Source organism: Anolis carolinensis, unplaced genomic scaffold (genome assembly GCF_035594765.1).
Source record: "Anolis carolinensis isolate JA03-04 unplaced genomic scaffold, rAnoCar3.1.pri scaffold_14, whole genome shotgun sequence".
NCBI classification, from domain to species: domain Eukaryota; kingdom Metazoa; phylum Chordata; class Lepidosauria; order Squamata; family Dactyloidae; genus Anolis; species Anolis carolinensis.
In genome coordinates this window covers 11,501,508-11,514,537 of record NW_026943825.1, presented here as the reverse complement: position 1 = coordinate 11,514,537, position 13,030 = coordinate 11,501,508, and the positions used below count along the sequence as shown (strand labels likewise).

Here is a 13,030-nt window from a genome sequence, read left to right as displayed (position 1 = left end):
AAAAGATAACTTACAATAAAATTAATTAAAAAAATACAAATAACATCAAATAAAAATTACACAACATTTTTTAACCAATACCACCATCACTTTGCCACAGCAACGCGTGGCCGGGCACAGCTAATATTCTATATATATAATTCAATATCCAGAAACATATATAATTATATAATCATATTATAATCCAGGAGCATTATATTATATTATTATTAACATAACATTACATAAACATAACATAAATTTGCAATGCAATGCAATGCAAAACAATACAGTGCAATGCAATGCAATGTAAAACAATACAATGCAATACAATGTAATGCAATGCAATACAGTGCAATGCAATGCAATGCAAAACAATACAATGCAATACAATGTAATGCAATGCAATACAGTGCAATGCAATGCAATGCAAAACAATACAATGCAATACAATGTAATGCAATGCAATACAGTGCAATGCAATGCAATGCAAAACAATACAATGCAATACAATGTAATGCAATGCAATACAGTGCAATGCAATGCAAAACAATACAATGCAATACAATGTAATGCAATGCAATACAGTGCAATGCAATGCAATGCAAAACAATACAATGCAATACAATGTAATGCAATGCAATACAGTGCAATGCAATGCAATGCAAAACAATACAATGCAATACAATGTAATGCAATGCAATACAGTGCAATGCAATGCAATGCAAAACAATACAATGCAATACAATGTAATGCAATGCAATACAGTGCAATGCAATGCAATGCAAAACAATACAATGCAATACAATGTAATGCAATGCAATACAGTGTATTGAAAAGTTCCTTTTCTGGTGCGACAGCGCCCTCTGGTGCATGGAGCAGTAATGACATTCAGGAAATTGCAAAATATATTGGATTAAATACTGGAACAAGATCCCCACGTTTTTTGCATCGCCATCACTTTAAAAAGTTATAATATAATATCTAGCTAGTTTTAAAATATTACCTCTTCTCTTGCTTTCCTTTTTTTGCAAATTTCATTTGAGAGAGAGTTTGGGAAAGCAGAGGATTGTGGGAGCTGTAGTTCAATGCTTGCAAGCTGGGGGGAAAATAAACTACATTTCCCAGGTCTTGCTTGCAGGAGTTCAGGGAGGAAGTGGTTTTTTTTTGCAAACTTCCGGGAGGAAGGGAGGAGAGCAGGAAAAAAATAAAAGCCTCTTGCATGCATTTTTTTTTGCTTGTTGCATCTTATGCATTGAGAAAAATTAAAAAAATTGCAAAATGAATGTGGTTTTTGCAGTCAAGCAATACATTTCCAAGATGATTGAAGACACTGGAACAGGCATGAAAGTCTTGCTGATGGATAAGGAAACGGTGAGTTAATTTTTACCTATCTATGTATCTATCTATATCACTAAATAATATTTAATAATATTATTAAATAATATTTAATAATATTATTTAGTGAAATAGATAGATATTTTAATTATATTTAATTATATTAACATCATATTTTAATATTAAAATTTTATTAAAATAATAATATTATTATATACTAATTACATCATATATATGTCTATGTGTGTAATATATATATATATATATGTATATACACAGTTGCCACTAAATAATATTTAATAATATTATTTAGTGATATAGATAGATACATAGATAGATAGATAGATATTATTATACAGTAGAGTCTCACTTATCCAAGCTAAACGGGCCGGCAGAAGCTTGGATAAGCGAATAGCTTGGATTATAAGGACTGATCAAGGAAAAGCCTATTAAACATCAAATTAGGTTATGATTTTACAAATTAAGCACCAAAACTTCATGTTATGCAACAAATTTGACATAAAAAGTAGTTCAATACGCAGTAATGTTATGTTGTAATTACTGTATTTACGAATTTAGCACCAAAATATCACGATATATTGAAAACATTGACTACAAAAATGGCTTGGATTATCCAGAGGCTTGGATAAGCGAGGCTTGGATAAGTGAGACTCTACTGTAATTATATTTAATTATATAATATTAAAATCATATTTTAATATTAAAAATTTATTAAAATAATATTATTATTAGATACTAATTATATCATATATATGTGAGATATTTGCCACTAAATAATATTTAATAATATTATTAAATAATATTTAATAATATTATTTAGTAATATAGATAGATATTATTTAAATTATATTTAATTATATTTAGATCGTATTTTAATATTAAGATTATATTAAAATAATAATATTATATACTAATTATATCATATATAAGTGTGTATGTGTGTGTATACAGTAGAGTCTCACTTATCCAACATTTGCTTATCCAATGTTCTGGATTATCCAATGCATTTTTGTAGTCAATATTTTCAATACATCATGATATTTTGGTGCTAAATTCGTAAATACAGTAATTACTATGTAGCATTACTGCATATTGAACTACATTTTCTGTCAAATTTGTTGTATAACATGATGTTTTGGAGCTTAATTTGTAAAATCCTAACCTAATTTGATGTTTAATAGGCTTTTCCTTAATCTCTCCTTATTATCCAACATATTCTCTTATCCAACGTTCTGCCGGCCCGTTTATGTTGGATAAGTGAGACTCTACTGTATAGATAGATAGATAGATATTATTTTAATTATATTTAATTATATTATATTTAAATCATATTTTAATATTAAGATTAAAGTAGAGTCTCACTTATCCAACATAAACGGGCCGGCAGAATGTTGGATAAGCGAATATGTTGGATAATAAGGAGGCATTGAGGAAAAGCCTATTAAACATCAAATTCGGTTATGATTTTACAAATTAAGCATCAAAACATCATGTTATACAACAAATTTGACAGAAAAAGTAGTTCAATACACAGTAATGCTATGTAGTAATTACTGTATTTATGAATTTAGCACCAAAATATCACGATGTATTGAAAACACTGACTACAAAAATGCGTTTGATAATCCAGAACGTTGGATAAGCAAGTGTTGGATAAGTGAGACTCTACTGTATATTAATATAATAATATTATATACTAACTAGCTGTGCCCGGCCACGCGTTGCTGTGGCAAAGTGGTGGTGGTATTGGTTAAAAATTGTTGTGTAGTTTTTATTTGACGTTATTTGCAATTTTTTATTAATTTTATTGTAAGTTATATTTTATTTATTATATTTTATTATTTTATTGTATTATTTTTAGTTATTTTCTGTTATTATAGTATTTTATTGTATTAATTTTTAGTGTTTTTTATTATTTTTTATTGGGTTGCTAGGAGACCAAGTTGGAGGAGCTTAGCCTTCTAACTGGCAGCAATTGAATAAAAGCAATTATTCCTCTCTCTCTCAAATTAGGACTTTATGTTTCTTTTCTTTTTGTTGTATCAACCTAGAGGCGTGAATGATGGGTTGTGTTGTCAAATTTCGAGGTTGGGGGTCCTGTAGTTTTGTTGTTTTGTGGGTCGCCGTGATGCCATCACTCTTTTATATATATAGATTATATTATATATAAGTGTATATAAGTGTATATAAGTGTATTTTTCGTCTTTGCAAGCAAGTTCATTTGATTGACAGGTCATGAGTTTGGATGCAACCCATCGTCCAGTATAATTGAATGGAGTGGCATCTACACTGCAGAATTAATCCAGTTTAGCCCCGCTTGAACTGCCACAGCATCATAGGAGTTGTAGTTTTACTAAAGTTGCATTATTAGGCCATAGAATGAATACAATTTGAACTGCCATTGACTCCATGCTAAGGGATGATGGGATTTGTAGTTTGACACACTTTGGGGTTGAGAAGGCCTTGCAAAACTACAGCTCCCAGGATCTCATTGCATGCCGCCAATGGCAGTTCAAGTGCATTGATTTGATAATACATATCAGGATATTTTTTGAATTGTGCACAATGAGGTCTAGCAACTTGGCGTCGGATTTTAAATTTTCTCCTTTCCTGTCCAGACCAGTATTGTGAGCATGGTCTACACCCAATCGGAGATCCTACAGAAAGAGGTCTATCTCTTCGAGCGCATTGATTCGCCCAACCGAGAGAGCATGAAACACCTCAAAGCCATTTGTTTCCTGCGCCCGACAAAGGTGAGTCCTTTGGCAAACCGGCCTCCGCTTTAATGCCTTGGACTACAGCACCCATCATCCACAGATGGCCACTGGGGACAGTATTATTATGGGGAACGTAGAAGGGAACAAGAAGGAGATACCGTATATACTCGAGTATAAGCCGACCCGAATATAAGCCGAGGCACCTAATTTTACTGGGAAAACATTGACTCCAGTATAAGCCGAGAGTGGTAAATTTCAGAAATAAAAATAGATACAGTAGAGTCTCACTTATCCAACATAAACGGGCCGGCAGAACGTTGGATAAGCGAATATGTTGGATAATAAGGAGGCATTAAGGAGAAGCCTATTAAACATCAAATTAGGTTATGATTTTACAAATTAAGCACCACAACATCATGTTATACAACAAATTTGACAGAAAAAGTAGTTCAATACACAGTAATGCTACGTAGTAATTACTGTATTTACGAATTTCGCACCAAAATATCATGATATTTTGAAAACATTGACTACAAAAATGCGTTGGATAATCCAGAACGTTGGATAAGCGAGTGTTGGATAAGTGAGACTCTACTGTACCAATAAAATTACATGAATTGAGGCATCCGTAGGTTAAATGTTTTTGAATATTTACATCAAGCTCAAATTTAAGATAAGACCGTCCAACTCTGATCCAATCATTATTCTCATCTTCTTCAATGTAAATGCCCTTATGTATCCTTTTAGTGATAATAGAGTAAAATAATACATGTAATAATAATAATAATAATAATAATAATAAATACAGGAAAATAATACAAGTAAGAATAAATAGAGTAAAATAATAAATGCAATAATAATAAGATCAGGGTGAAATAATAAATGTATAATAATAATAATAATAATGTAAAATAAATGTAATAGTAGCAACAATAATAGAGAAAAATAATGTCAATTCCCTTATGTATCCTTTTAATAATAATAGAGTAAAATAATAAATGCAATAATAATAATAAGATCAGGGTGAAATAATAAATGTATTAATAATAATAATAATAATAATGTAAAATAAATGTAATAGTAGCAACAATAATAGAGAAAAATAATGTCAATGCCCTTATGTATCCTTTTAATAATAATAGATTAAAATAATACATGTAATAATAATAATAATAATAAATACAGGAAAATAATACAAGTAATAATAAATAGAGTAAAATAAATGCAATAATAATAATAATAATAATAAGATCAGGGTGAAATTATAAATGTAATAATAATAATAATAATAATAATAATAATAATAATAATAATAATAATAATAATGTAAAATCTCGGCTATCAAACGTCTAAGAATTCTCACAAAATTTCGCATCTGATGTACATGGATGACCTGAAGCTGTATGGGAAAACGGAAGATTGAACTTCAAAGACTCTGGCAGAAACCAGTACAGGTGGTCCCGGTGGTGATGGGCACACTGGGAGCCGTGCCAAAAGAGCTCAGCCGGCCTTTGGAAACAATAGACATTGACAAAATTACGATCTGCCAACTGCAAAAGGCCACCCTACTGGGATCTGGGATCTGCACGCATCATCCGAAAATACATCACACAGTCCTAGACACTTGGGAAGTGTTCGACTTGTGATTTTATGAAACGAAATCCAGCATATCTATCTTGTTTGCTGTGTCATACAACGTCGTTGTGTCAATAATAATAATAATAATAATAATAGAGTATATTAATGATGACGATGATGGAATCTCCTCCTCTGGAGGTTTTCAAACAGAGGTTGCATGGCCATCTGTTGGGAGGGCTTTGATGGTGTCTTATGGCAGAATGGGGTTGGACTGGATGCCCTTTGGAGTCTTTTCCAACTCTAGGATTCAATTGTAGTAGTCGTAATAATACTAATAATAATCGACAATAATGATTTTGGTGTCTCCTTCTATGGAGGTCGTTATGCAGAGACTGCATGGCCACCTGTTGGGAAGGATCAGATTGTGTCTTTTATGGCAGAATGGGGCTTGGACTAAATGACCCTTGGAGGTCTCTTCCAATTCTAGGATTCAGTAATAATTGTAATAATAATAATATTTGATAATAATAATGATAGAGTCTCCGTCTCTGGAGGTCTTTATGCAGCGGCTAGATGGCCATCTGTCGGGAGGGATCGGATTGTGTCTTTTATGGCAGAATAAAAGGACTGGATGGCCCTTGGAGGTCTCTTCCAATTCTAGGATTCAATAATAATTGTAATAATAATAATAATAATATTTGATAATAATAATGCTAGAGTCTCCTTCTCTGGAGGTCTTTATGCAGCGGCTAGATGGCCATCTGTCGGGATTGTGTCTTTTATGGTAGAATGGGGTTAGGACTGGATGGCCCTTGGAGGTTTTCTCCAATTCTAGGAAATTCATGTTCGATAATACAGTAGAGTCTCACTTATCCAACGTTCTGGATTATCCAACGTGTTTTTGTAGTCAATGGTTTCAATATATCATGATATTTTGGTGCTAAATTTGTAAATACAGTAATTACAACATAACATTACTGCGTATTGAACTACTTTTTCAGTCAAATTTGTTGTATAAAATGATGTTTTGGTGCTTAATTTGTAAAATCATAACCTAATTTGATGTTTAATAGGTTTTTCCTTAATGCCTCCTTATTATCCAACATATTCGCTTATCCAACATTCTGCCAGCCCGTTTATGTTGGATAAGTGAGACTCTACTGTAATAATGATGGAAGTCTGGATGGCCATCTGTTGGGAGGGCTTGGATGATGTCTTTTTAAAGCACAATGAGGTCTGGATTGGATGGCCTTTGAGGGTCCCTTCCAACTCTAGGATTTGATGGGATTTCTTTGTTTTGTTTAGGAAAACGTCGACTACTTGATGCAAGAGCTCCGCCGACCCAAGTACAGCACCTATTTTATCTGTAAGTCCTTTGCCCTTTCTTGAGATAATTGGTTTATTATTATTTATTATTGTTATTATTACAGTAGAGTCTCACTTATCCAACACTCGCTTATCCAACGTTCTGGATTATCCAACACATTTTTGTAGTCAATGCTTTCAATATATCGTGATATTTTGGTGCTAAATTCATAAATACAGTAATTACTATATAGCATTACTGTGTACTGAACTACTTTTTCTGACAAATTTGTTGTCTAACATGATGTTTTGGTGCTTCATTTGTAAAATCATAACTTAATTTGATGTTTAATAGGGTTATCCTTAATTCCTCATTATCCAACATATTCGCTTATCCAACGTTCTGCCGGCCCGTTTATGTTGGATAAGTGAGACTCTACTGCATATTGTATTTTTTTCCCTTTGCGTTTTCCTACACATTTTGTTTGGTCTAATTCCATCTTTGTTTGGAGTTCAGAGTGCTCACTGATTGCAGGTGAACTATACATCCCAGTACTTACAACTCCAAAATGTCCAGGCCAATTCCCCTCCAAACCCACCAGGATTCAAATGTGGGCATATTGGGTCTGCATGACAAGTTTGGTCCAGATCCATCATTGTTTGGGTTCATGGATGGAGGTGAACTACAACTCCTATCAATCCCTCCAAACACCACCAATATTTTTTCTTGGTCATGTGGGTTCTGAGTGCCGAGTGAGTTCCAGATCCATTGCTGGTGGAGTTCAGAGGGCTCTTAGATTGCAGGTGAACTATACATCCCAGGACCTACAACTCCTATAAATCATGGTGAATTTCCCCAAATCTCTCCAGTATGTTCAGTTGCTGATCAATTCCTCTGTTTGCTGTGTGCCATAGAAAGAATAGGAAAAGGTTAAGGGAGAGGCAGTGGGCGGGGTCATGCAAATTCAACACCAATGGATAGAGTCTGGGATGCCTGTGGTGGAGGAAAAACAGAAAATCTAGGATGGAATTGACCCCTTTACTATAGGTGGTGGGCAGGATGGTGTCTGTGGAGGAGATTGGCAGGCTCTTGGACATGTTCACGGCACTCGCCATAACCTGCAATGTCATTGGAGAGAAGGCCATTGGTGTCTCCTGAGTAGTGGGAGATATAGCTACAGTAGAGTCTCACTTATCCAACGTAAACGGGCCGGCAGAACGTTGGATAAGCGAATATGTTGGATAATAAGGAGAGATTAAGGAAAAGTCTATTAAACATCTAATTAGGTTATGATTTTACAAACTGAGTACCAAAACATTATGTTAGACAACAAATTTGACAGAAAATGTAGTTCAATACACAGTAATGCTATGTAGTAATTACTGTATTTACGAATTTAGCACCGAAATATCACGATGTATTGAAAACACTGACTACAAAAATGCTTTGGATAATCCAGAACGTTGGATAAGCGAGTGTTGGATAAGTGAGATTCTACTGTATTTGTGCAAGTGTAAGTGGACACGACAGCCACACATACATATTTTCACTTTTATTATGTGTATAGGCAGATTGTATTCATTTTCACAGTTCACAGCAACACAATACAGTAGAGTCTCACTTACCCAAGCCTCGCTTATGCAAGCTTCTGGATAATCCAAGCCATTTTTGTAGTCAATGTTTTCAATATATCGTGATATTTTGGTGCTAAATTCGTAAATACAGTAATTAAAACATAACATTACTACGTACTGAACTACTTTTCCTGTCAAATTTGTTGTCTAACATGATGTTTTGGTGCTTCATTTGTAAAATCATAACCTAATTTGATGTTTAATAGGCTTTTCCTTAATCTCTCATTATCCAACATATTCGCTTGTCCAAGCTTCTGCCGGCCCGTTTAGCTTGGATAAGTGAGACTCTACTGTAATAATAATAATAATAATAATAATAATAATAATAATAATAATAATGACTTTGGTAATACACACTGCTTCACTCCATTGTCAGCTTCCTTTCTGGAAGAATCCTTCCTTGGGAAGTGTTAGCTGGCCCTGATTGTTTCCTTTGTGGAATTTTGAATTTTCCTGCTTTCAGAGTGTTGGTTTTAGAGATTATATTGTTCTGTATTATTCTATCACAGTAATTATTTCATATTACAGTAGAATCTCACTTATCCAACATTCACTTATCCAATGTTCTGGATTATCCAACGCAGTCTGCCTTTTAGTAGTCAATGTTTTTGTAGTCAGTGTTTTAAATTCATGGTGATACTTTGGTGGTAAATTTGTAAATACAGTAGAGTCTCACTTATCCAAGCCATTTTTGTAGTCAATGTTTTCAATATATCATGATATTTTGGTGCTAAAGTCATAAATACAGTAATTACAACATAACATTAGTGCGTATTTAACTACTTTTTCTGTCAAATTTGTTGTGTAACATGATGTTTTGGTGCTTAATTTGTAAAACCATAACCTAATTTGATGTTTAATAGGCTTTTCCTTAATCTCTCCTTATTATCCAAGATATTCGCTTATCCAAGCTTCTGCCGGCCCGTTTAGCTTGGATAAGTGAGACTCTACTGTACAGTAATTACTACATAGCATTACTACGCATGGAACTACTTTTTCTGTCAAATTTGTTGTATAACATGATGTTTTGGTGCTTAATTTGTATCATCATTACCTAATTTGATGTTTAATCGGCTTTTCCTGAATCCCTTCTTATTATCCAACATATTCACTTATCCAACGTTCTGCCGGCCTGTTTATGTTGGATAAGTGAGACTCTACTGTATATTGATAATCTTATATTATCTGCTTAGAACTGGATTATCTGAGGCCCCTTCTTCACAGCTGTATAAAATGCACACTGAAGTGGATTATATAGCAGTGTGGAGTCAAGATAATCCAGTGCAAAGCAGATAATATAAGATTATAAATGGGTTATATAGCTGTGTGGAAGGGCCTTGAGTCTACACTGCCATATAATAAAATCTGATATTCTGTATTTTATAGGCAGTGTGGAAGAGGCCTAACTGTGCCGTCCCCTGAGCTGAGTTGGTTGCTAGGAGACCAAGTGGGCGGAGCTTAGCCTTCAAACTGGCAGCAATTGGATAAAAACAATTATTGCTCTCCCTCTAATTAGGACTTTATTTTTCTTTTCTTTTTGTTGTATCAACCTAGAGGCATGGATGATGGGTTGTGTTGTCAAATTTCGAGGTTGGGGGGCCTGTAGTTTTGTTGTTTTGTGGGTCGCCGTGATGCCATCACTCATTTATATATATAGATAATTATAATATTGTATATACATATAATATTCATAATATTATATTGGAATACGATATAATATTAACAATACAATATAATAATATTAATTATATATTATGTTTTACATGTAATATTACTAATAATATTACAATATATTGATATAGTACAATATAGTAATTTATTGCCAGTATTGTACTATGCTAATAATATAATATTGTATGTAAATTTAATTTGTAAGCCGCTCTGAGTCCCCTTCGGGGTGAGAAGGGCAGGATATACCGTATATACTCGAGTATAAGCCGACCCGAATATAAGCTGAGGCACCTAATTTGACCACAAAAAAAACTGGGAAAACATTGGCTCTGGTATAAGCTGAGGGTGGTAAATTTCAGAAATAAAAACAGATACCAATAAAATTACATTAATTGAGGCGTCAGTAGGTTAAATGTTTCTGAATATTTACATAAAGCTCACATTTAAGATAAGACTGTCCAACTCTGATCAAATCATTCTTCTCAACTTCTTCAATGTCAATGTGCTTATGTATCCTTTGAATAATAATAGAGTAAAATAATACATGTAATAATAAATACAGGAAAATAATACAAGTGATAATAAATAGAGTAAAAGAATAAATGCAATAATAATAATAATAATAATAATAATAAGATCAGAGTGAAAGAATAAATGTATTATTAATAATAATAAAAATATAGTAAAATAAATGTAACAGTAGCAACAATAATAGAGAAAAATAATAAATGTAATAATACCAATAATAATAGAGAAAAATAATAAATGTACCATATATTCTCGAATATAAGCTGACCCAAATATAAGCCAACCAGGACCCTCACCCGAGTATAAGCCGAGGGGGGCTTTTTGAATCTTTAAAAAAGGGCTGAAAAACTAGGCTTATACTCGAGTATATACAGTAAATGTAGTAAATAAATAAATTATATAAAAATTATATAAAAAGCAAAGACCTATTGGAAGAAAATTAGGGGAGACATGGAAAATATATTAGAGGTAAAATTACCAATGAAACCGGAACTATGGCTATTAGGAATAACTGAACAAAAATTAGAAACAAACAAAGACAAATTACTATTCCTGTTAACGACGGCAGCAAGGATATGCTATGCGAGGGTATGGAAAACCCCCGAAATACCTAAAGAAGAAGATTGGCTGAAAAAAATACAAGACATAAAAAATATGGATAGGCTTACGTTCCTCCTATCAAAAAGTAAGGGAAATCCGATAAAAGAAACAAATTGGGACAATGTAACAAAATACCTAGAAAGAAAGTTAAAATAATTAAAACAAATACAAAAATAAATAAAACAGCAAGAGTATAGAATAAAAATGGAAAAATAGGATATATAAAAGAAAAGAAACAAGCAAATAAATAAACAAATAAAACATATAACATATATGATATAAATAGAACGAGTGAATAAACAAATAAATGAATAAAAATAATATAAGAAACAAAAGAAGTTAGGTCCAAACGAAATTAAGAAGAAAAAATACTAAAAAACAGAGGATGTAAAAAGGAACGTCCCCCATTTTGAAAGGAAGATAGACAGGAAAGAAGAACTCCAGAGTACCAAAACAAGGAAAATAATGAAGAAAGAAAAGGAAGGAAATCTCCATGAAGATGCTCGGAAGTCCAATATTCTTTTTTTTATTCCTTTTTTTTTAATTTCCCTTTTTTCAATATTTTTTTCTCTTTTCTTTTCTTTGTCTTTTCTCCCTTTCTCCCTTTCTTCTCCTTTCTTCTATAATAAATCATGCTTATTATCTTTTATCTATATTTTAATATGTTAATGGAAAATTTAATAAAGATTTATATTTTAAAAAAATAAAAATAAATTATATATATATACACACACACACACTATATATATATATATATATATATACACACACACACACACACACACACACACACACACACACACACACACACACTAGCTGTGCCCGGCCACGCGTTGCTGTGGCGAAGTATGGTGGTATGGGAAATAAAGTATTGAGGAATTGGTGGTAGTTAAGGTAAAGGGTCCCCTGGGCTGACTGGGTTGCTAGGAGACCAAGTGAGCGGAGCTTAGCCTTCTAACTGGCAGCAATTGGATAAAAACAATTATTGCTCTCCCTCTAATTAGGACTTTATTTTTCTTTTCTTTTTGTTGTATCAACCTAGAGGCATAGATGACGGGTTGTGCTGTCAATTTTCGAGGTTGTGGGGTGTTTACTTTTGTTGTTTTGTCCGCTGCCGTGATGCCATCACTCTTTTATATATATATATATATATATATATATATATATCATCTATATATATAAATGAGTGATGGCATCATGGCAACCAACAAAACTACAGGCCCCTCAACCTCGAAATTTGACAACACAACCCATCATCCACGCCTCTAGGTTGATACAACAAAAAGAAAAGAAAAATAAAGTCCTAATTAGAGGGAGAGGAATAATTGTTTTTATCCAATTGCTGCCAGTTAGAGGACTAATCTCTGCCCACTTGGTCTCCTAGAAACCAACTCAGCCCAGGAGACAGGCAGACTTAGGCCTCAGCCTGTTTCACAGATTATCTAATTTGCACTGGATTATATGGCAGTGTAGACTCAAGGCCCTTCCACACAGCTATATTACCCACTTATAATCTTATATTATCTGCTTTGCACTGGATTATCTGGACTCCACACTACCATATAATCCACTTCAGTGTGCATTTTATACAGCTATGAAGAAGGGGCCTCATATAATCCAGTTCTAAGAAGATAATATAAGATTATAAATATAATATG

The 13,030-nt window shown here is 33.0% G+C and overlaps 1 protein-coding gene across 1 annotated transcript in view; it reads left to right on the top strand.

Moving 5' to 3' along the window:
- The first annotated feature begins 1,150 nt into the window (after nucleotides 1-1,150).
- vps45 (vacuolar protein sorting 45 homolog) overlaps nucleotides 1,151-13,030 on the top strand; it is a 55,250-nt gene continuing 43,370 nt past the window's right edge. The window contains exons 1-3 of the mRNA XM_062964855.1: nucleotides 1,151-1,353; nucleotides 3,957-4,091; nucleotides 6,939-6,999. Of these exons, the coding sequence (XP_062820925.1) occupies nucleotides 1,261-1,353; nucleotides 3,957-4,091; nucleotides 6,939-6,999 (289 nt within the window). The 5' untranslated portion in view covers nucleotides 1,151-1,260. The remainder of the gene's footprint in view (nucleotides 1,354-3,956; nucleotides 4,092-6,938; nucleotides 7,000-13,030) is intronic.